The 25,502-nt window shown below is 39.2% G+C and overlaps 1 protein-coding gene across 2 annotated transcripts in view; it reads right to left on the bottom strand.

Annotated features, from left to right (window-relative positions):
- Window positions 1-20,136, bottom strand: part of PSME4 (proteasome activator subunit 4) — a 70,192-nt gene extending 50,056 nt beyond the window's left edge. For both annotated transcript variants that reach the window (XM_076335214.1, XM_076335215.1), the window contains exons 1-7: window positions 19,939-20,136; window positions 12,319-12,459; window positions 11,640-11,756; window positions 6,663-6,707; window positions 5,164-5,313; window positions 3,926-3,989; window positions 438-512 (exon numbers count right to left, since the gene is read on the bottom strand). In XM_076335214.1, coding sequence (XP_076191329.1) covers window positions 438-512; window positions 3,926-3,989; window positions 5,164-5,313; window positions 6,663-6,707; window positions 11,640-11,756; window positions 12,319-12,459; window positions 19,939-20,114 — 768 coding nt within the window. In that variant the 5' untranslated portion in view covers window positions 20,115-20,136. The remainder of the gene's footprint in view (window positions 1-437; window positions 513-3,925; window positions 3,990-5,163; window positions 5,314-6,662; window positions 6,708-11,639; window positions 11,757-12,318; window positions 12,460-19,938) is intronic.
- Between the last annotated feature and the right edge of the window lie 5,366 nt (window positions 20,137-25,502).

Below are 25,502 nucleotides of genomic sequence, written 5' to 3'. Positions count from 1 at the left end.
GGTGGTTTCATTTTGTTTTTTTTTTTTTTTTAAACAATATAACTGCTACAAACATCTTTAAAAAAAGAAATCCATAAGCTGAAAGATTCAAAGGTCATACATACGATTTAGCAAAAGAATATCTTTAAGGGCCATTTCCATAAGAACATGGGATTAGTTATACAATCAGACAGTACTTGTACAGTAATGTACGTTGTTGCTTTGGTTTGGTTTGCAGTCAGGTGATAACAGTAACAACTTCCGATGCTGTCTGTCACAAAAGGATGGCTCAAATTTTCAAAGTTAAACTTAGGTCTTCAAATGAATGCACCTCATTTGAAAAACTGGGCCACTGCAGTATTAAACCCATACAGGGAATATGAATTATTCTTAGCATAGTAACACTGAAGACTTATCTCAAAGTAAACAAAATAATTTCATAAATTAAGAAATACTACCTTTGGTACATACGGATCCCAGTCTATGTACCCAATGTTGTCAGTGGCCAAGCGAGCAAAAAGATTTACTAGATGCTGAAAACAACCATAAAAGAAGGAAATATTCATTAGAGTTTATTTATAATAAAAGATGCTCAATCCACTTTACAAATGCGAGATAAAAGCTACCCATGGCACTAAAGCACTTGTAAAGGGAGATTTCACTCTATCAGAAGCCACCAATACCATATTTCATAATGCAGCTGAAATCCTATCTTCAGGAGCCCAACTCGTTACTCATCTGAGCACTTACAAAGCAGGTAATTGTGATCTAAGTTCTGGGAGACGCAGCCTGTCAGAATATACACCCCTAACTCTTCAAATTTTTTTTTTAAATGTAAAGGCGTACTAATAGTACTTTTAGAAGGTATACGCACACTCTCCCTTTCCCCATGCTCTGTGAATTAACATGAAAGGCAGAATGCATTCACTATCATTTTAATTCTCAACCATTTATTGTTAGAAAAACTCTGAAGAACAGTAGATGAGCAACAGACTAACTTACACTCGACCTATTTGATGTCAAAGACTTTAGCTTTTGCCAAGAAATATCTTTTTCCCTGTTGAGCAGTTTTGAGCTTTTTCCCCTTTCTGAACAGCTTCCACACAGCAGACGTCTCCTGGTAGTAGCTTACAGAGAGACACCTGTACTAAGCTTCAGAGTCCTTCAAACGCTACCACCATTTTATCAACTGGGCATAGCAGACTAATTCATCTCTGCAGCGAAGGTTTGGAACAAACTCCAGGTGACAGTTAGAAGAGAGATTTCCCAGCAAACCCACAACACGGCTTAAGCAAAGCAGAAATCTTGTAACAGAACAGGCTCTAGCTTGGTGATTTCGTTGACTTCTCTAACAGAAGCCTGCTATCTACTTTCATAGCCTTTGCACAGAGGACTATTTGGATTGGTTACTGGAAAATGTCCTAAGGAACATTCTGAAGAATGCGACCCTACCAACAAACACATTAGGAATCCTCTTCTGTGCAAGAATGAGAAAGGCAGGCTCTGTAGAAGATAAGAGGTTTGGGAAGAGAATAAACAGGTATCTAAAGACAAACGACTTTCTGGCAAGGGAAAGGGCGCTGAGCTATCCACTTTGGCTGCCGATACATCGTCCTGGTTCTTGATAACTTTGATCAGAAAGTGACATGCCATGCACACATTCCATGGGAACTCTGAGCTGGAGCAGCTTAACAAGCGCTTATGATTGTCAGTTCGTCTCATGGTGCTTCCTCACCAGTAAAGTTATCTCACATGAGCTGAATGTGGATACTGGCCTAATACAGCATCTATATATAGGCACTGAAGAAAATTCAACCAACACATCTTGAAGGACTATTTAGCTTCTGCAGGATCCATCCTACCTAAAGTGCGCTTGTCTGTGCTAATGGCTGTCATGTTTGTAAGCTTTGGTTTATACATGTATAAAGGTATACATAAAGGCTCATAAAGGTCACAGGCATTAGCTGTCAGATGGGAAGGCAGTCATCATGGGATGACTATCTATGAAGAATTAGATACTCCATCGTCAGAAGACAGTCTCATGAGTCCAAAAGAGAACTGAAAGATGTCCTCAGGAAAGAGAGTTATCAGGACTAAACAAAAAAGGGGATGAAGTCTCACTCTCATATCCTGATTGTGAGAAAGCACATAATCCCTCAACACTCCTTTTATGAGCTTGTCCAAATAGGGAAATACCTATCAGGTCTCCAAGAGCCTTGATGCCTCTATCAGTATCTTGAAGCTATGGTGAAGCCAAAAGGAAGGGCCTTAAATAATCCTGCCTAATTCAGAGACACATATTCACAGAAGAACAGTTTACCTCTCAGTCTAAAGGACATGATAGCTTTGGAAAAACCACTAATTCAATTCAGGACAGTCACATCTGACACAGCCTGAAGACAAGTGTTACATTTTCTTAAATGATCTACCTTTTTTGTTTGATACTAGGAAATACCTACTGAAAAAAACCCCTTACCATGCACAAAGGCAATTGATTCTATAGCTCCTCTTCAAACAGCAAGTCTAACTCTCGCCAAAGCAAGCTGAGAAAAAGCTTGTAGCATACAGAGGCTTAAATTGGATTGCATAGTCAGAACCCATATGTCTAATTATCTGTATCCAAGCTTGAAGAAATGAACAAGCCTGCCCTTAAGAAGTGGACAAGACAGCAAAGGAAATAAGAAGTGAAAGCTTTAGGGAAAAAATAAAATTGTTTGGGCCTTCTGAGCAAACTGTCAGAATTCAGTGGACAAGGGAAAAAATATCAGAGGTAACTTAGGAAAGAGTGTTAATGATTATTTGTTAGACCGTTTGACAGAAACAAACCAAATCATGATATTAAAGTGCAGGCTGTCATCTTTCTGTCAGAAAGAGTAGACAGAACTGTGATTTTTTGGATAGCCTTTCTGATTTTCATCAGAAAGATGAAAAAGCATCTACAGATAATCTCAAATAAAACTTTAGCAATTATCCCTGTTCAAATCTGGACAACTGCCAATTGCTGGAACAAAGACTGCCTTCCTTTATTTGTGATGAAATGTAACTCAAACCAGAAAGACCTACGCACAAGCCTTTTCACAAAGAAATTGCCAGAAACGGAATGTACTACAAAGGTAGCATCCCACAGCGTTTTGGAAATCAGCTTTCTCCAAAGACACTGAGAAGTCCTCCTTGTGTATACAGGCAGGAGATTAGCAAAAGGAGCCAGATGGTCAATGAGCTTATGTTCATACTGAGTATGGAAGAAAGCTGGTAATATGCCGAGTTTCACTGCAGTAAAGCCAAGGCACAGGTCAGCTGACACCAATAGCACCTAAGCTGCCGGTGGTGGTGTCTCAAGGATGAGATGTTATTTTATTTCCCAAGTTTGTATCTAGTCATATGAGACACACACAAAAAAGGCAGACAGGTACACGGTAGGCTATTTTCCTTGAAAGGTACAGCCCAATGGTATTTTTGGCCAAGGGGAGTACAGGTTCTTTACTGTACCTAAAATAAAGGTACAGTACCTAAAATAAAGATAACAACTCATTGCAGTCAAGGCAAAGCATTACTACTCAAAATTAGGGATCATGAAAGATGTGTTAAGATATAAAAGATGGGACTTTACAGAATTATAATTTACACACATCACAATACCACTTTGCATCATTGTAAGCATTAGCAGGCAGTCTGGAAAGTGCCAGCATTCCCAAGGCTGGAAAGAAAAGCTGCCTGAGCTAGCCATTAAACAATGTTCATCAAGCACAAGTGCAGACTCATTTACTCAGCCAGTAACTGCTTGCTAACAATCACAAAATTGTCGTCTCTGCTTTCTTGTACCAGCTAAGGCAGAAGGGAAAAAAAAAAATCCATTATATCACTATTTGACTTCGATGCCTTGCAAGCACACTGTAGGAACATTTAAATGGATTTCTCCTAGTGTAGGTGAAAAGTAAATACTTACCCCTTCCCATTGAGGAAGATTCTGAACTGACACCCAAAGGCCTATAAATTCATCAAACCAAAGCCTGCAAGAGAACAGAATAAAAATTATTTTGATGTTGTGAAAGCAGCTCCCTCACTGGATATTTATCCCTCACTTAGCCCGGTGGTCACAGGAACTCACCTGCCCCTCAACTCATTCACAAGAACAGGGATCAACATGGACGTACTTGTATCACTTTGTCTCCCACAGCATCCTCCCTACCCCCAAACTGATCCAGACTTTCAGTCCTTGCTTCTTTACCTCTCCTCCTCTTACTCTTTTCTGATCCCCTCTTTTCACACAAGTGTTTCTCCAGGAGTTTCCTTATCTACTTCAGCTTCGCCATTTCATTACATATTGCCAACCCAACACAAGTAAAACAGATAAAATAAATCACACTTCATTTCTCTCTACCTTAAAATCTAAAATCTGTCCCTATTGACCGATGGTTACAAGTGTCATTAGCTTCTATTCTGAATTCATCTGAAGCCAAGGACGCAAACCCTCCACACCAATCCCTAACTTAAATTCACCTTTATCAACTATATTCACTTCCTTCCTTGAAGTTTTCACCAACCCTATATCACAAATATACTTTTAACCTAACCAGCCTAAGTAATCTCTACATGCACTAAACATCACTGGCTTATGTTTCTAAGTTCAATAGTTCTACCTTAAAGATGATCCAGATACTGTCCTGTCCTGCAAATGTTTCTCCTTTAATTCTCAAACTCATTTCCTATAGCAGTCTTCCAACCGTCCCACATTTCCACATCTTGACAGTGAACTGAAAACCTCTACCTCACAATCCCAAATGTGTAGTAACAGCTGTACTTTAACCTACATGAAGGACTCATCAGAAGCTACCCCAAATTAAATAGAAGGTAGGACTTAAAGCTGTGCTATGGTTAATGATGTTAACTTGTGGGACTATTCCTTCAGAATTAAAATCCATTTAATTCAATTTAGTTTGCTTTGTTGTATACTGTATACCTTACTCTAGAGAAGGGAGAATCATTAGAGAAGAGGTACTAAGATTCCCTCAGATAACTTTTACAAAAGAAGAATGCTGACAGAATTTCTGTCTTGAACTCCTTCCAAAAATGCTGTTAAAAGCCACCATTCATTTTGCTGATTGACTTCAAGTCATCCTGTAAAAGATAATCGCTTGCATTTGCAACAGAATACTATACCAATAGACATTCAACTACACGTACTTGAAACCTTTCTGGTGAAGTTCAGGAGGAAGGGTAGTAGGTAGAAATAGTTCAAAGTAGGTAATAGCCTTTTGCATGGTAACATCAAACGGACACATTAAAGGCCTCCATTCATCTAGCATCTCCACAGTGGCATCTTCTGGGAAATACCTGAAAACAAGGAAACCACTGAACATATGCAGGCTTGGCTTTAAAGTTTGGGTCTTTTTTAAACATATTTAAAGCTATCTATTAATTTGTCATAAAATCTTAGTTTTACAGTAAGACCATGTACCCAGGGGCAATAGATAGGCAGCCCTCAACTCCATTTAACCTTCACAAAACACAAAGTTAAGATCAAGGACATCACGGTGCATCATTTTAAGACCACAAATGTAAGATTCTTTGTCTTGTTGAACCAGAAAAGATTCTGTACAGTGCAAAACCATTTCAGTGTGAAGGCTGGTCAAAACCAAACAACTACTATTCACATTTGATGCAATATAAAAGAAAAGATTAAGGCACGAGGAACATTTATCAGAACACTACAAGAATTTCTTTTAAAAGAAACTAAATATCCATGTAATGCAGTATTTAAAATGCATACCAGATACAGCTGTTTATACAATGTAATTATTGCAGTTGATATGGGGCCAATTGGAAGTAATGTTATCACTGTCCCAACCTTAAGTCAGAATTTTCAAGAGACAAGTATCACATTTTTATTTTTAAAACACACTGCTTCAGTGACTTTCGTATTCGTAACAGATACCAGAAAAATCAACATTGAAAACTAAGGGGTTTTATTTAGCTACAAAACCACATGTATTTGGCAAAAGCGTAAGGTTGCTTTATCCTTATGTTCCTCACACTAACAGTATGTGTTTAGAACAGCATCTCCTGTAGGAACGCTCAATGGAGTAACATCAGTATGCAAAACAACTGCTCCCATGAAAGCAGACGATAACTACAAATGGCCATATGAAGGGTAAATAAAAGAGAACAAGACTCTTCTCTGCATCTTTGCAGTATCTTCAGCTGCTAACGAAGTCAATTAGTGCAGAGAGCAAGACTGGTTCAGGCACACACATTCACAGTGAACCTAAAAGAGTACAAAAGATCAAAAGCAATGGTGGCCTTAGCTAGTGATATCCTAGCTTAACTAACTATTAACAGATTTTCAAACAAGGCTTTAAAAAGAAAAACAAACACTTACACTTCGTTTAAATATTATACCACAGAACATGCTTGTCATTTTGTTTTCATTTTAAGCAACCTATGAGCCTGCGGTGTTGATCATTCATAATGCAGTAAAACAGAAAAGTCTCTACCTTCCACCCCAAGCTTCTTAGATGAGCTGGGACAAAATCAGCCAAGGAATGTCTAGTAGGATTGGGTTTTTGTTTTTTTTGGGTTTTGTGAGGGTTTTTGTTGTTTGTTTGGTTTTTTAAACACTTTTCTTCCCCCTCTTAAAGTAATATTAAAGATACAGGCTTAAAAAAAAGCCAACAAACACTTACGGTCTGCAGCTCTTCACGAGTGTTTTCAGAACGCTTTCTACAGAACTGAAACAGGAAAGGAAACTTTAGGGATAGCGTATTACCAAATTTCAATGACAGCATAAAGTAAACAACCATTTGCTCATTTTTCCCTCAAGAGCTTAAGATAATGTTGATGCAATTAGATGTCTTCTGTGAACATGCAGTAGCTAATCGCCTTCTACACAGACCTAATCATAACGATTAAAATTGCTCTGCTAAACTCCTGGTTCTACTTTTCATATACCACTCCAGTATTTACTGCATTTAAGTGAAGAATTATTACCATTATAAGTAATATCCTGCGTTTTATCCATGAATGACCAGCAGAGCAAGGTAACTTCTTAGGGGAAGTTGAAAACACAAACAGAAAAAAATGGATTTATGGACTTCATAAATATTTGTAAGATAAATAAAGGCAATAGACTTCAAAAAGTTGTTATTATTAGACTCCAAATACCACATCTGTCCTTTTCAATCTGGTTTTGGTTTTTGTCCAGTGGTTCTAAGAAAGAGAAGTGAACTGTTTGCAAATCAGTGGTTATTTCATTAGCTTCCCTCACAATTAACAGCTGATTTTAAAAGTGTTTTCATCCATAGCAAGAAAACTTATTTGAGAAATCATTTTAACGTGAGTTGTCACAGGATGCCATCAAACCACTTAAAATGACTAAACCTCAGAATACACTCAGAGAATAACAGGGAGGGGGAGGAGAGTGATCGATCAATGGAACCATAAAGGTAGTAAACTGTCATGTTCTTCAAATCTTCTGTTTATTACAAGATGAGCTCAAGACTAAATTGCACTTTTACCAAAAAACATTCCCTGAATGAAAAAAAAAGTTCTGGCAGAAGAACTTCCTACATTTTTTAGATGTACTTTCTGTGCTCTTAACAGAAAAATGGCATCCTTTAGTTCATCATCAAAAGCTACCATACAGGAAAGCTATTTTGATCAGAAAAAGATGATGCGAATGTATCATCTTTAGAGTTTTACCAAAGATCAGTTTAGGTCAATTAATTGAGACACACAAATACTGAGCATGCACACACTCTCTCTAGTCCTACACAAAATAAACTGATCCCATACCAGTCAGGAGAAATATAAAACGGATAAACCACTATTTCCCTTCAACACTTCAACATTCACTGCAAGCCAGCAAAAGCCCACCCAGCCCCCATACCACTACTTCAGTTCAAGCAGTGCTCTATAAGATGCAAAATTCTGTACATTTTATGCAACAGTGACAAAGTAAATCCATGACCTCTCCCAGAATGAAAATTTTGAGCTGACTGACAGCTTCTAAAGTTTGAAGAGGAATGGCCAACCATTCATTAAGCAAAAGTAAGATCAAACTCTGTACAAAGCTCATAAAGATTCTGGGTTAAAGTGAATTCCGTTCTTGAAAGAGTTAGGAAAGAGATAACAGTTGTTCCAAGAGTAGATAAAGCATGAACCAGCAGCATTCCTTATGAGCATTAAAGAGAAACATGAAAAGTGTTTGTGTGACAAAACAAGTGAAAAAGCTAACCCACTCCAAAAGCTATGACACTCCACTGAAGTAAACTATTACTAAGGAGAACCTGAAGGACAGAGGAATTTTAAGACACACAGATGCCAGAGACCAACAAGCCTTTCAAATTCACAAGTTTCCAGTCAGATCTCAGCATTTGTTAGTGGAAGAGAGCAAAGGAGAAAGATTGGAAGGGATGTCCCCTCCTGTCTTCTGATCACAAATTTAGAATGGAAGCTAGAAAGAAAAACGCAACAGCAGACAATTTTGTACATAAGGAAACTTCCATCTAAGACACCGTTAAACTACAGAAGACATCGTTAAACTACAGAAGACATCTTGTAAGATTCTCATTTGATGACTACTAGTTAGAAAAGGAGAGGATGATGCAGCTGGGGAGAACAAGAGGCTGCTGGTTACTGTTTTCATTATCACTTTGAACAAACTCTCTCAAGCTTTTTAGCAGTGGCTTCTGTTCCACTTTTGGTTAGACTTTCTGCATGCCTGTTACTGCAGAATTGCTCAGAAGTATCTACAGTTACCGCACTCGCAAATTTCTGTATGCTACTCCACCACTAAACCTAGCCATGAATTAATAGAGCACAACAGCAAACAACTATATACATAAACCACACCGGAGCGGATCAGCCTACTGTAGTTTGTACTCTTATCCTTGCTCAGGTATTTAATGCTGACCATTTAGATAAGGTATTAAAACCGTTGTACTCGAGAGATAAATGAAGCCACTTACACTGGAAGGTATCTCCTATTAATTACTGAAACAACAGCGTATTTAGTGAGATAAAGGAAAATGTCTCATCCCATTCAGTTTTCTTTGCTTTTAGTTCCTCCTTATTACCTGAAGTATTATTAGCTTATTATTATTATGTCTTGCCACATGGATATATTAAAAAACACCCAACAATACTATCAACCCCTATCACTAGTCATCATTTTGGCACCACATGATTATTTTCTTCTTTTGGAAAGGACATGACCATATTAATTTGTAAATCTGTTTTTTTTCTCCCCTGCATTTTCAAAGAGAAACATGTTTCAGTTAAAACAATTAACATATAAACTGACACTGCTGACTCTTACATTATCAAAAAGCAGTAAAAGCACCATTTTCAGTTTTTCAGGACAGATTCAGGCCTTAGGTGAAATTCTAGCCCTGCAGTGGACACTCCACTACAAGAGCTTAAATTAAGACAATGAAAAGAACAACCAGCTACAGTTTCACAAATTTCTAACTACGGTGAGCCAAATATCAATCTCTCATTGGACTAGTACAACTAAAAATTTCTTCCTAAAAAGAAAACCCCAAACAAAGCAAAAACCTCTGCAATTCCACCTCCGCTTATACCAGTTTTCTGAATTTATATATACACCAAAATTCCTGATACGGTTTTCCCTGCAAAAATTCACCATAAACTCTTCCAATACAGACACTTTGTTTCACACTTCACAGCCACAAGGTTGTTGCTGGGTGTATTTTCCAGAACCTATTACCTCACTGCTAAAGCACTTTCCATGATTTCATCGTTTTTAATAGTAAGGTACATTTACTCTGTGACATGCACTCCTACACCAATACTGATTTTGTCTATGTTCAGACACAGCAATTATTCAAATGTAAAATTCATCTTTCATTTGACCCTTGAAATATATATGCTGGTTAAATTAGTTAGCATATAGCCACTTTATCAGCCACTTCACACACGCTATCTTGTTCCCCAATTAGAAAGGTTTACATACAGTGCGACATTCTCATAAACAGTGGTGTAATGTTAACATTGGTTTTCCAATACAATTATTTATGCAGAAAATTACACCTGTGTGACAAGTGTTACAATCTAACAGGACATGCAGAAGATTACACATCGGCCAGAGCTGAACAAAACAAAAAGTCATTCTTACCACCTATGTAATACATTAAGCACAAATGTTTTAGGTGAAGACAAGCCTGGTCGATATGAACTGAATGTAAAAAAAAAAAAAAAAAAAAAAATTAAAACAGTAGTTAAATTAACAGCTACAAATCAAATCAACTCAGTTTTTAAAAATATCTCGACTTCCACCAAAAAGATAGCCCTCAAAATTTATGTTAAAAAAAGAAAAAACACCGTATGAGAACAAATCGCACTGCATATTAAGATGGAGTGTCTGATACCTAATACAGTTAATAAAAGCTGAAAGTTTCAGACAGACCATCACAACTGACATCCTCCTCCCAGCTTAACCTTCTTTTCCCGCTTGGAAAAGTCTCCTCCCCACTATGCTAGCTTCTCACACAGTAAATGAAAAGTCAACATCCCCACAGAGCAAAGTACGCAGTTTCAGTAGGTGCTGGCATACGCATAAAATAAACCAACTAGAAAAGACTCTGCTCTTTTGGGTTTTCACTGGCAAGTAATATCTACAATTAGCAAAATAATGCAATTTACCAAAACAGTACAATTAGCAAAATTATTTTTCCAGCTACGTAGCCACGAGAGAAATTCAGCATGAAATGCTCCGTAACAAGTTAGAAGGCTACGTATATTTTCTGTTCATGTCACTTATCAGCAATAGGATCTTCCACTCAATAGAAGGAAGCAGTGGTAGTACTTCAATATCCCTGGACAGAACACTTTTTTTTTAAAGCCAATTAAGTATTTTCACCTGCACTGCTTTACATGAAGTTTCAACTCAAAAAAACCAATGAGTTATCTATGTAACATGTTTTGTAATCTGTAATTTATAGAGCAGGACCTTCTCTAATTGGAATTATTAGAAAAAATGCAATTTTGCAAATTTGACAGATGGGGAGGGATTGGCAGCATAAAGGAAGCAAAGAAAACAAGTTTTCATTTTTAAAATCAGTAGAACATTTCTAAAATTCTTAACTGGGAAAAAAATTGATTCGTCCATATCACATCATACCATCACTTGGAAAATATATACATACACACACACATATTTCCTATAGAAGGCACGTCACTTTTCTTTGTATGCATACTGATCTACACCTAGATTACAGATACTGGGAATGCTTACAGTACATATATTTAAGAACAGTACCATTTTTATTTTCCCAAACCCTTATTGTGTTACATAACTGAACAGCAGACATTTAACCTGAATATCGTTAAGAATTTAACATTACATCTGTTAAACTGTGGGTTATCATCCTAAAATAAGTTAAGACCCCTGTTCCAGCATATTTAGAAATGAACTCAATCACATTCATAAAGAGAGGAACATCATAACAAACACAGCTCACTGGCAGAAGGATATACATGATTTAATAGGGTCTTGCATGCAATTACTGAAATATACTTCATGAAAATATAAGCAAAATATTTACTGTGTATCAAATGCCAGGTATTAAAAGCAAATTTCAAAGTACTTTCAAGCATTACAGGTACTTATAGCCTATCAAATGTTTTAAATGCAAACTTACTTGGGAAACCAATTTAATCCAAGATGTTCTGTTTTGGAGTATAATATCCTTTCCAACATTTCATAAAGTGGTCTCCATGGTAACTCTAAATCATCCCTAGAAAGCAGTTCTTTTTTCCTAATAGAAAAAAAAACACCAATGAGCACTTTAGGATTAAACATTTACATCGACACACTGCATATCAGAATACCCCAGATCACTGCTCTGAATTGTGCTTATCTTCAGCATTTGGCACGAACTGCAGGAAGGTCAAGCAAGAAAAAAGCTAGCGACTTGCAGCATTTCTGCATGAGCAGAAGCTGTCAAGATCTTCAGGAAAAGTCTGACTAAGTGAAATAAACACCATCAAGTTGTGAGACAGTTGTGAGACAGTCTTCATCTTCTCCCTATTTGAGATTCAGCCTTAACACTTGGCTCTCTGAGATGTTTTCTTTTCTTAACAGGGGAAAAGACCTGACATTCTTTCACTTTCAGTACCGCTCCTAAAGCTTTGAAAGGGGCAAGGTGTTTGCATAATGAGAACTCTTTTTAACCAACATCATCTGTACAGGGGAGATTAAGTGAAGTAACCTGTAATAGAACATACTATTACATTAAAATATATAACAACATTAAGCAAGTGAAGTGATCAGCTACTCGGAGACGAAAGTTTCAGTAGTCAGCAGAAATCTGTACTTACTTTAACAGGTTTATCAACAGGCGTGCAAATCCTTGCATCATGCTGATCTCCAGTTTTGGAATTGTTACCAACTCATACAACAATTTGATAAAAAGCACGTGATCTTCTCTGCTAAATTTTCTCCCATATAATCGGATGTATCTACAAACAAAACGCAAGATGAGTCAGCAATATTATTAAACATTTCCATTTTATCTAAGACCTGAGCCAGACTCCATCTGACTTGCTGTTTAATGAAACAAAACTAAAATCTGGTTCACAAGTCCAACAAATAAGAACCTGAAGATATACAGCAAAGGAAGATTGACAACTGAAACTAACTACAGAAAGAAAAAGAATGACCAAACAAAGTTTACAGTCTTCTAAGATTCTACAAATACCATAACTTCACGCTCACACCAGATACGACAAAAACAAGGATCATATTCTTTCACCTCAGCTCAAAAGGTACTAGCGATTAAATTTAGTATTTCCATATCCTCATGTATTTATTTCTCTTAAAAAGAAAAAAAACTAAAAAAACCCCCAACACAACAACTGTCACAAGCAGTCTTATTATACCCTATCCTTTTCAGACAGGACACAAACCAGAAGCTAATAATAAAATAAAAAAAGTATCAAGTAAAGTCCAAATCCGATAGCTTCCAGTAAGGCTGAATAATTGATTTAGACACTGCACTGCTATCCCTTATATTTACTATCTTAAGAAAGTGTAGATCCATTAGGACTAACTCTGGAAGAAGTGCTTACTGTTTTCAGGTTGAGATTGAAAAAAGAAATACATTTAAAGCCTTAAAAGACATTCTGCACCAGCAAAACCTATACAAGGTTCTAGTGCAACATTTTACGTGTCACACAACTATAAATTACTACTCACCTGGGAAACACATTTGCCTATTTATTACTGCTCCAACTATTCTTAAAGATTCATAAGAAACCTTACAAATACGCTGTCCTCCAAGTAGCAGTTAGACAAAGCATACAAGATATGAACCTCTATAAAACAATTTTTTGAGAAGCCTGTTCATTGTTTTTGTTTAAGATTTAGTAGAGGTTGGATTGATTTGTTGCTAAATATACACCAGTGGAGCATCAAGGCTTGTTCTGGTAATGTGAAGAATGCCAGATGTCACACTGCTTATTTGGTAGGCAGGGCAGCACACATTGCAGAATCCTACACTGGAACCACCACATGAGAAGATTAGGAAGGAAACATCCATGAAGGACTCCTACTTGAAAGTAATAGAGGCTAGGTAATTTTAAAGGGGCAAACATTAGCAGTTACTGATGTAACAACGAAAACTAACTGTCTTGATTCCTGAATTTGGTTTCTGAAATTGACTCCTGCGACATTGAGGAGTTTAATTCAATATTATATCTGTTTTAGTTTCAAATGCTTCATCCTCCTCTGTAAACTTTTATTCCTCGCAGAACTGCCATTGGGAGAACTGACTACCTGAGAACTAAAATTCAGATCCCTTAATAAAACACACTTACATGAAGCACACAAGAGCACACGGGATTTGGACACAACTGCTGGAGCACTTTTTTTTTCCTACTTCCCCACATCCCTGTTCCTCAATTTAAAACAAAATTATGTCTGAACTTTCAGGATCACCCACAGGTAGTAATCTTACTAAAAAGAGTTAGTTTCCTTAAATATACATATACCAAGTCCCCTTGCTCTTTCCTCATAGGAGTTTTTTTTCAACCTTCCTCCAGTTTCCCTTGAATACACAGTGGAACAACTGCAGGGCTCAGGCAAACCGATAATCACCAGTTTTCAGAAAAAAAAAAAAAAGAAAAAACGAACCAACTCTACAGCACTTCTTTCCACTTCCCTTTTCCCGTTGATTGCAAGGGGGGATTTTTACATTTGACAGGCAGTATTTTCACTAATGCTCATTTCAATGTGTTTTACTTATTTCAAATACAGAAAGAAACAAACAAAATACAGGATAACCTACTCTTCTACCACAGGAACCTAAATTATCTGGATTGGCCAGGAACACTACCTACCTGTAGAATTACACCATCAACAGTTGAACACCTATACTTTTCACATTCATAAAATGGACATGCAGAAAGAATCCTCAGAAAAAAGGTGAGTGACACTTGATTTTGTGAGGGCTAACAGAAGTATATAACTTAATCACACTTATTTTAATTGCAATATTTTACCTTCTAAAAGCATGCGTTGCTCATACACTGTATGGGAAGAACCCAATGTGAAAGTCTGGAAGCTTTTCCAAGATAAATGCGGTAACAATCAGGACAACACAAAAATTTCGTAAGCAGACGTGAGAGCTATTCTCAGACTCTCAAAAGGAAAAGCACGTGCCTTGAAAACAGCCTGCTAGACTTAACAGGCAAATCAGAGGCATTTTACATGACCATGAGAGATGACCAGCCACAGTCGTATCACTCCCACTTAGTCATTTCCCTTAGTCTTCACTTACTGTTTAATAAAATGGTAAGACAGTGTTTGATGCAATGATCAAACTTTACAGGAGTTTGCCTACAAGAGTGTTTGTACTTTTCAAGACAGTACACATCTGGGAAAGAAAACAGCAACACCAAAGGCTCATTTCACTGTGGAACAGAGCATTCTGAAATAAAGGTTAATCTTTAGTAACTTCCAATTCATTATCCTTCAGTCATATACACTTGCATATACTTCTCCACTCTCATAATACTAGGCATAAAGTAACAAAGAATGCTGGTTTCATTGTTTCACGTATGAGTAAAAAAAAAAAAAGAAACTGCAGAAGCCTGAAAAATAAGTTTTAACTACAAAGAAACAATACGTAAGAAATCCCGTTAGTCTGTCAGCATTGCTATATATAACAAAAATAAAGTGTTTGGCTGGTTACCTTTCTTGACATTTGCTAACAGCAGTACTATTATACAAAACACTGTTTAATTAAGAAAAAGATGACGGAGTAAAGTACACAAACATACTGAACACAAAGATGTCACTATGCCCAAGAAGCAGAACTAGATGCCAAATTGCTCCCATATTTACAGCTTCTTTATGTAGGGGGGGGAGGCAGATTTTAAAACCATCAGTTACTTGTCTTAATCCAGCTGTGCATTAAGACAATGACAGAAACTAATTACTTCTAGAAAGGGGCTAATCACCTTTTCCTCAAGATTAAATGAGTAAAATGTAACAGAAGGGAACGGCAACATTTTCAGAATATTCCCTCACAAAGGATGAAATATCGCCACTACTAAATAGAAGAATATAAGCAGAACTTCATGAATCCTGAAGGATGCCTAGGGGCTAATCACACAGAAGCATGTTCACCATATAAACAGTGGCTCTTCAGGATAAAAAATTACTAATCGGGTTATTGGGGGAAAAAAATTAATTCTAGAACTAAATTGCTGCAAAACAAGAAATAAAGCTTCTTATATGAAGGCAGGTAATACTACACTGTGATGATTCTTGAAATCTGAATTCCACCTCCCTTTTGATTCCTCCTTTAAGAAAACCAAAGGTTTTATGGGCTCTCAAACTCTACCAGTCAACTGCAAAAAGGATAAATAAATTGTCCTTCATTGTGCTGGTCCACTGGGTTCTGATTTGGAGTTCAGCTACATGGAGAGAAAAAAAAAAAAACAACAACAAAACCCACCCAACCTAAAAAAACGTGATTAGAAGTGAAAATTCTGTTTGCAGCTCCATTGTTTCTGCACAGAGTACAGGATCTCTGGAGATGGGGGTGGGGGAGAACCAAAAAGCCAATTCCCTATTCTAAAACTATTAGGTATCCAATCTCTCACTCCACAATTACAATAGACCTATTTTTAGGAAATGTACTATATCATATCAAGTGGACATCCTAAATTGCCCTAGAAAGTTGGCTGCTCTGCTACAGTTAAAAATTGCCTTGACTTACGAAGCTGAATAAAGCACTCTCCTAAATTCCTAGCTACCTATTTTCATTTTCTAACACACAGGACAGGATTATGATTGGTCTAAAACTCAGTTTTTGACAAATTATATGAAGAACAATGAATCATGCTCAACAAGACTATTTAAAACACATGTACCTGTATACACACACATCCCTTATGCATCCAAAAGGAAAACTTATATTTTTCTGATAAAGATGAGAGGGAAATAAATATAACACAACATTTATAAACAACAGTGATTAAAATACTTCAGCAAAGTCCCACTGAGATGTTTTCATCCTCACTGTAACTTCGTGTCCTGTCATTCTAATTCAAAACAGTTGAGCTGCATTTTTTCCACACCTTACAGCAAGAGAGTTAAATGTCATTTTGTAATAAGCCTATACCTGACAAGCACATAAAATAACATTGTCAGGACAGAAACTGCGTCCCTCAGCTCCAAAAACTCTACTCTTGCCTACTGAAGTAGAAAGCACAGAAAGACATTTGTGTGTTTTCCAGGCTGCAGAGTCAATTACACATACAGTAACTATTAAATGTTCATATTATACTAATATGCTCATTTACAGGCTATGTTCTAAAAAAAAAAAAAAATTGAAAAAATCTATACACAAAGTTTCTATATAAAACATGAAAGGGAAAAATTGAAACAGCAGCCTATTTTTGACCTAGAGACCATAAAAGAGCATGACACGAGTCCACTTAAGCAAATGATTTTGATGCAACCTGCTTTTTCCACACACACTGTAGCAAGTTATACAACTGAAATTCAGTCTTCTGCTTTCACAACCAGATTAGCATTTTATAAGATACAGATTTTACTAGCCAAAGTCGGAGGAGTCTTGGGGTAATGATTACAGATTTAAATGCCAATCTTTGAGGCAAGCAGTTTTACTTGCATACTGAGTCCCACTAAGTTGTAAGTTACTTAAGTAACTGCACTATTTCTGTCTTCACAGGAAAGTTCTCTCGCCACACTCCGCACATGCATCCCAATCAAAGAACCAGTTCGCATCGCTGAAAATTATGTATAAAATCATGCAAATCAGCTTACAGACATTATATCTGATAAACTCAAATTTTGCTCTTTTTTTCCCCTACTCAGTTCATGACATCAGACAGCTGAAACAGCTGCTTTAAGATAACTATGTGCAAGTCATGTTTTCAGCTGTTGGGAGTATAAGAAATACAAGATCTCAGGTTCAGCTGTCATCATGAAATAGTAACTGATACTCAAGTTTTTAATTTAAAAAAAAAAAGATTTGAGTTTCACTCTCATTCTTCACACTCTACAGGGTTTATACAGGTTGTATAAAGTTGCAACTACCTGAGGAGGTGTAACTATACAAGTACATAATCTGCATGCAATTTTTTCCTTTACTCATTTATATGTATGTACATATTACAATGTCTCTATTAACATTTGTATCTGTACAAGAAGTAGATTAAAGACATGTCAGCCATGGTTCTGAATTATAAATTATTTCACAGAATACTGTGAGAATACTGACTTCTATAATTCAGGCATTTGCAACAAAGCTAAGCAGTGATCATGCCATTACGAAGATTCTGAGCAATTTTTTTTTCCATCAAACAAATGTGCTATTTATTATAGCTGGCCAGCAGGGAAAAAGGTAATAAGTTGATTTGGAGATTAATCACCTGCTATCAACAGACAGCAAAACTTTGATTTTATTGTCATTATCCTATAATTTGACTTAGGTATGACATCAGAACACCATATGGTTGGAAGTGTTTCATCTAGGCCTAAACTTTTATTACGGTATTTCATCCCGCGGAAGTACTTTGTCAAGTTAAACTAAGAAGCAAAACATCTCTCAAGTTAAGTACACCAGCTTATTTTTAAACCAGGCCCACCGTTTCCTTCCCTGCCTACATCCAAACATATTCGGAGTCTTACTGCATATAATATGCCACAAAGAAATCTTGGGACTAACAGGCATCAGACAAGTTGCAAACTCACACGGTAAATTCAAACTTCAAAGAGTAGGTGGAAAACCACAAATTAGAGCCTCCTGACCTTTCTGTGATTCATAAAGTAGCATAGCAGCAGTTCTCAATAGGCTGAATTCACTGCCCTGAAGCCTAAACTGGTAACAGTAATTGCAGTTTACAGAGTGATTCTAATACAACCCTGCACATTTTCAAAGGACTTATGTGCCACATTTACCCTATTTAGCTAATGCCGATCCTTCTCGTAGTAAGAACTGCTACAGTTTATTTCAACTTGATTAGTATATGAAGTTCTGCCACAGGTACAAAGACAACAGGTACCACTGAAACCAGTATGAGCTAGCAGATGGCCGGGAAAGGGAAGGGAAACAGTATTGAACTGCTTCCAAGCGGGTTCAAACTGTCACATAACGCAAACATGTGAGTCATTTTGCAACCATCAATGTAATTCTATCCAAGAATGCCTCTTGGCAAGTACAAAGACACTTACATTTCAATACATACGTATCAAACAGATTTGACTGCCAAATATATCTTAAATTCCCAATTAATGTAAAAAAAGTTACTTATGTAAGGAGGAAAATTGTAAGTGAAGATCTCAAAATTGTACAAAAAGCACGTTTCATCATTTCTAGCGCATAGGAAACACCATTTATGAAGGCACACAGAGCATTCAGCAAAAAAATATGACAAACATCCACAGAAATATGGTTTACTGATTGAAGTTACAGGAGTCATTGTCATATGATGCCATTTTCAGTGCCAGAGGGTCCAAAACAGTGGCTATTAAGAAAAAAGGGTTAAGTATGCTTTGTAAAACTCACTAAGAGAAACCGATGTTCTAGTCAGTGCTACCTACAAAACCACTGTGTTTTTATCTGTATTAAAAACACTTTGCCAGCACGCACAGCAGAGCCAACATCAGCATAAACTACGCTGTGCCACAGTACAGGCAAGATATCAAGGGCACCAACGGCGTTCACACAGCATTAAGCCAGCATTTAATCCTGCTAGCACTGTACTAACAAATAGCCTGTCTTGAGAAAGACTTCATGTTCCCACAGCAGAAGTTACACGGAGATGGTATCTCGCACAACTTCCTTAAAGAGGCAAGAGGTGAAACAGGTGGCCGAGTATGCGTTAAAAAACCCACCACCAACAACGAACCAACCCGCAAGAGCTTGACTCGTAAAACGCGGTAAGTTTCAGAGACGACAGGCGAGCTCTTGGAAGCGAAGCCACCTTTGTCCCCATTTCCGATGTCGAAGTACTCGCGGGCCTTGTGTAAGACACGGACTGACGCCTAGCTACCGACGGAGAGGCGCGGGCAGCCGGCCGGGCCGGCCAGCGCTGGCCCGCGGAGCTCGGCGGGGCTGCCCGCGCTCGGCTGGCGGAGGTCGGCCCTCGGCAGCGCCGCCCGACTCTCAGCCGAGCCGGGGGGCGGGCGCGGGGCAGCCGGCAGCCGCTCGGCTCCGAGTAAGCGGCGCAGCGAGAAACCGTTACGAAGGGAGCCTGTCTTCCGCCGCCCTCCCAATCAGCCCCACCGGCCCCGCGAGGGAGGGACGAGCCCGGCGCCCCGGCTTCGCACCCTCTCGGCCCGCAGGCCCCGCTCCGAGGCGCCTTAACCCCGGGCGCGACACCGCCGCCCCGTCCCGTCCCGCCCCGGCGGGGAGGGAGCCCAAGAGCCCCGGAGAAAGGGGAAGGCCCGTTTCGGGCACTCACGTCGAGAGCTTCCTGGTCCAGAAGAGCCCCCCGGGCCACAGCTCCTGCAGCTGCACGGCCCGGGCCAGGTTGTCTTTGATCTGGGCGAGGAAGCGGGCGGCCTCGGCCTCCAGGCGCTCCCCGTAGGGCAGCAGCTTGTTGTAGACGATCTCCTTCTGCGGCGGCGGCGGCGCCATGGCCGGCGCTGCGCTGCTTCGCGCCCCGCCGCCGCCCCAGCCGCGCGCCCGGCCCGGCCCGGCCCGGCCCCCGGCGGTCACCCAGCGGCGCGGCGTGACGACACACCGGGGAACGGCCGGCGAGCCAACAACCGCCCGCCCCGCCCACTTCCGGCGCGGCGGCGGAAGGCGGGGGCCGAGGACTGCGCCCTGCCGAGCTGTGCCCCGGTGGAGCGGGCACCCGCGCCCCGCAGACGCGCGGCCCGCCGTTTGCAGACAAGCGAGGCGTTTCCACAAGGAGAAACCCCGCGGGGCCGGGCCGAGGGGAAGCGGGACTCGCTCCCTGTGCCCCCCCCCCGTTCTGCGGACGGGGTGCTGGGGTAGCCCCTGGCAGACTCGGGGAGCCGAGGGGGAAGGGGCGGGCGCAGCCCCGGGGCTGGCCGTTGAGGCAGCCGGGTGAGGAAAACGGCGTGGCGGGAAGGCCGTAAGTCCCGCTCGAGTTCAGAGTTGACTTTCTGTGGCTTTGTGGTTTGTTGAAAAGCCGTTTTCGTAAAGCTGCCGCCATCCGAACACGTAATTCAGAATAAAAATATTCACCTTCCAGCTGTTCTCAAGAGCAGAACGTCGGTCTTCACCCAAAAAGTTTACTGTAATGTGAAGTGGGGATGGGCTTCACGATGGAGACAATTGGCCACGGAGTTTGATAGCAGATTGTGTGGCTGTCTAAGAGGCTTATTTGAAATAATAACGCTAGTCACTGAAGCAGAGCTCAGTGGTGCCCGGTCCTGCCACTGGCCTGCAAGCGTAGGATCAAGCTCGCGATGGATATGCGATAACAGCGCTACTAGTACTGATAGCCGTTATCTCCAGCTGTCTCCTAAATGTAATTGTTAATTGAATTTCCCCTCAAGAATTACGTTGTGACTGTACAACAGCTGCAAACTGATTAGATTTAAAGCTACTGACAAGGGCAAATCCTGTTTTCTGATCTTTATGCTCAAACTAGTTCTGCTTAAAATGAAAAAAAAAAAGATAGCTCACTAAATGCTGAAACACATTACGAAGAGGAGGAATGCCACAGAAAACCTAAGTATAATAAGCGAAGGCCATAATGCTCAGATATTCTCATGGCATTTTCCTGAAGAGTGCATTTATGCCATCTTGTTATACGCCTTTTGTATCAGGTATTGTTTTTATTTCCAGTCCACTGCAACAGGAAATGATCCCGTGTGTCATATTCACGTACACCTGTACGAGCACAGTCGCACTACTTCGATTTACGGTCACCAAAAAAACCAGTGAGCGCAAGTGCTGTAGGTTTCTTCTGACGAAGAGTACTAATAAATCAGCGTTCTAGAAATAAGGTTTTCCCAGGTGCCCAAAGGAGGCTCGAGCCTACTTCATTGCTCTCCCATCAAGTATTCCTCTTGTAATATCTTGGGAAAGTTAAAGTCTGTAATCACTTTAAGTGCACCAAAGAGCTCCTTTTCCCAAAGCTTCGGTGACGGTGATTGTTCTGGGTTATGGGATGAGACTAGGATAAAAGACTTTGCTAATTTCCCTTGATTGAAGTGCTAGAAAGGCGGAGCCTTTTCGAGCAGGTATCGAAGAAAAAAGGTCATTCTACCTTTTCTCACTTTTCTAGACCCATACTTTTAATAAAGGAAGCACGATTTTGCTTAGTGCGCAATACTTCTGAAATACCCTTCCATTCCTAGAAGATTTTGTATCACATAATCTCGTAGATTATGTATACCAACTTTTACATTATTACAAAATAGTTGGACTTAGCTACGATTTTTATTGTGATTTGGAGGGTATCTGTTGACATCTTTCACAGTGGCCTTGAAGTTACATTTTATTGCCTCATATCTACATTACGCAAAACAATTTATACATGAATCTCTGTCCTTTCTGGCCTAAATGAAAAACGGAACTTGATTATGGTCAAATTTCTATGGGGACAAAGTACCTCTTTGTTTTAGTGCTTTGTTGGTGAAAAAAGGAATAAGCAAAAGGTGCTGCTAAACACTATGAAATGAATAGTTTTACCATAAATTCAGAGAATGATAAATTGGATAACTGGCCCATAAGCTGTAATAAAAATGTATCCATGTTTAAGGATAAGTGAAAATATATGTGCCTCGAAACTGAGAAGTTTAAAATTACTTATTTTCTATCATTTATGGGCAATTCTTCTTTCCTACTTGATTGCAGTAGACGTTTGTCCAATCAGCCGTTTCCGATGTGGGAAAGTGTTTATTAAATTCGAAGCATGCAGAGTTTGTTTGGACTTGGAGAAAAAAAAAATCAAAATTACAGTCCAATTTTCTGAAATTGAAGTTGGCAGATCCATAAGGAACTTCAAAGCTGCATTCTGTTGCTTCATAGCTATATTATCAAAAAAATATTCCTGCAGTTTCTGCCCTTTCGAACCCGAGTTAAAACTGAAGCTTGATTTTTCACACATTTCTAAGTATTTTGCAAGGTGAATAAGCACCTCTGACCTCAGGGAGCCTGTTTTATCTGAACCAGCAAGGCTCCTCGTCTGTGACCGTTGTGCCTCGGACACACAAGTGCCTTCCACCAGAATTAACCACTTACCTTTCGGGGAAAAATGTGCAACGTATGCTTTCAGCACCTCAGACAGTCATCGCACTAATTAATTTGACCTCCTCGTTCTCAGAAATAGGATTCCCATTTTCAGAATCTGAAACAAGGAAAAAGGAGATTCTGAGACCATTCACAATTACAATAGTAAGCATACATAGAGTACTTGCATTTTGAACGTATTTTCTGCATAGACTAATTTACTAATTACATTTACTAATTATCAAAAAACTAATCCTTCCCAGTATGCTGGCATTCTGCTATTTAAAAGGAAAAAAATGATACATTTTGCCAAGTGAGTCAAAAATAAATTTGTTCTTCAAGTTTGCAATATGTTTTGGCTGCAGCAGTGTGTAAAAGCACATTTGGTTCCCGAGTCATATGATGAAGGACTAGCTTTCATAACACGGAGCCCGTCTGTGCTACTTGCATCAACAGCTTTTTCCCCACTTATTAAGTAGGAGGAATATGAATTGATAGCAACCCAAATATGGTTGCCACCTGTTGTTTTTGGCATTACATCTTGAGAATTGATGAATCCAAGTGTTGTAGTTGTGAAAAAAATACAATCTTTCCATTCATGAGAAATTGTGACTGTTAACAGTGGCTTAAGTCACGTTGCGCGTTGTTCACACATTCCCTCGTTGGACGGCTTGCTGCCTTAGGTCAACTAACACCAGCACTGTCATCGGTATTTAGGAAACTTGTCACTCAACCTTAACCGTGGTTTCTACTATCTCGGCTCTCCAGCAACTACTTTTCCTAAAGAGACATTTTGCTTAGTGACACATCTGTCCTTTCCGACCTAAGTTAAAAGTTGAATAATTTTTTGAGTGACAGACTTCTATATATTTTACAATTTGGAAAAGAACTCCCAATCCAACAGGAGCTTCATATTACCTGTATCATACCTGTCCTGGTCTGTGACCCCCCCGTATCTCAAAGAACCCCATTACAAAAGCAAAGAGGAATAGCTTGCTTTCTGATGTTGTCAGTGATGAGGATCCTCAAGACTTTCTCTCATCCCTGTGTTTCTACATTGGTCAGTCATCCAAAGCAGGCACTGAAAGATGCCAAAGAAAGTCAAGAAGCTGCTGCCATCCTGCTCACCAACTTTCAGACAAGATGGCAGTAACTTACTTTCTCCAAGAAGCAGCATCTGTGATTACTAGCTCCAAGTCTTTAAACTAACATGGGCATTTTCATTGCAAGGAGCTGCTCCGTCCCTTCAGGATGGGGACATGAGAAGAGCCTGTAATTACAGCCTGCTGTGAAAGCGTTCACTCCCCTGCCCCTGGGAAATTGAGTTGCTCTAAAGATTTTGGGTAGTAGCAGTTCCTTGTCTGGTATAAACAGTGAAAAGCAGTAATTACAGCTGCTTGTCTCCCCTCCTGTCCCTAGGAGCTCAACTGCAGTTATTACTTCCTTGAGAAACAATAAGCAAGATGGCAGTAGCATTAGTCAGTCTGACCAATCTTCTGGTGTGTGTGAATGCAATTTAAATCACTAGTTTTAAGTCAAAGAAACAGAAACACTGATTTTAAAAACAACATATCTATGCTGGTTTGTAGCTAGAAAATCTCATCTGGAGACATGTGACCTCCTTTGCCTTATTTAAAAAAAAATACGAGAAACACTGCTCTACCTAAATATAGAGAAAATTTTCATGAGCCAGAAGACTACAACTTAGAAACAGACCTATTGCATAAGCTTCTATTTTACAGAGAATTTATCTGTTTGGAGGATGGGGGCAAGAGCGATTACAGCATCTGAGTGAGGTGCCAAGGAACTTAAGCTTCCTGTATAGTATGGGACAAAAATAGGTTCTTCTAAAGTATGATTCAGAGTAACTAATTTTAGGTCCCTAAAGTAAGGCTGTCTAAATACTCTATTACATGTTTCAAGTTGGATGGGGAGGCGGGTTCAGTATCACCTAAAGCACATACGCTGAACACTGATATTGTTCTATTTCTATAATGCCTGTTTAGATACACATGTTCTAATATAAGTGGAACTTCTCTCAGTTTAGCCTATATTGTTTGGGAAAGGAACAGAAAGAAAAGGCACTTGCGAAGGGGTTAAAGTGTTAATATGGGCACCTGTATAATTTGTACAACCTTACTACGTAGACAAGGCTGACCGAATATATGCAACATTGCCATCCTTCACTTTACATTTTTGGTGGTTCTGTTTATGAGGGTGCAGGTGGTTAAATCCATCCTCAAGTATATCAATTCACAAGATATTATTTAGCCTCCTCTCTTTCCCAGCTAAAGTTAGTGGGTTACTGTTCTTACAAGGATGGACAGTCACTGTTTGTACAAAAACAGGACCAAAACCCTCCTTGGTGAAATAAATTAATTTATAGCAAAATTGGTTTTCCCTCTCCACTCCCTGGATTTGTTCTCTTTAGGTGTCTTATTGCCTAAGATTTGGAAAGCAAAGTTGTCTCAAATCCACACAACAGAATCTGCCTTTGACAGTCTGTTTCCTCTACGTATCTGAAACTCCTGAAGATATCCCTGGAAACGATTGTGCCTGCAGGGAGAAAAAGTAATAGACTTGAGCCTCATTATAGGACCTTACTGCTGATTTATTTCCAAATTACTCATAGCTATTTGAAATAAATAATAATTCTTTGGATATGAAACAAATGCAGCCAACTTCAGGGAGAGAAACATTACTTTTTTTTTTTTCTTTTTCCTCTTGAGGCATTGAGATGGATTTTTCTGTCTCACTGTCTTGCCAAACAGAAACCAGCTGCAGAGGAGCATGTGATGACAGTGAACTCGCAAAGGT

Source organism: Aptenodytes patagonicus, chromosome 3 (genome assembly GCF_965638725.1).
Source record: "Aptenodytes patagonicus chromosome 3, bAptPat1.pri.cur, whole genome shotgun sequence".
In the NCBI taxonomy this organism is placed as follows: domain Eukaryota; kingdom Metazoa; phylum Chordata; class Aves; order Sphenisciformes; family Spheniscidae; genus Aptenodytes; species Aptenodytes patagonicus.
Note: the sequence above shows the minus strand (reverse complement) of the source record. Positions and strands in the feature narration are given on the sequence as shown.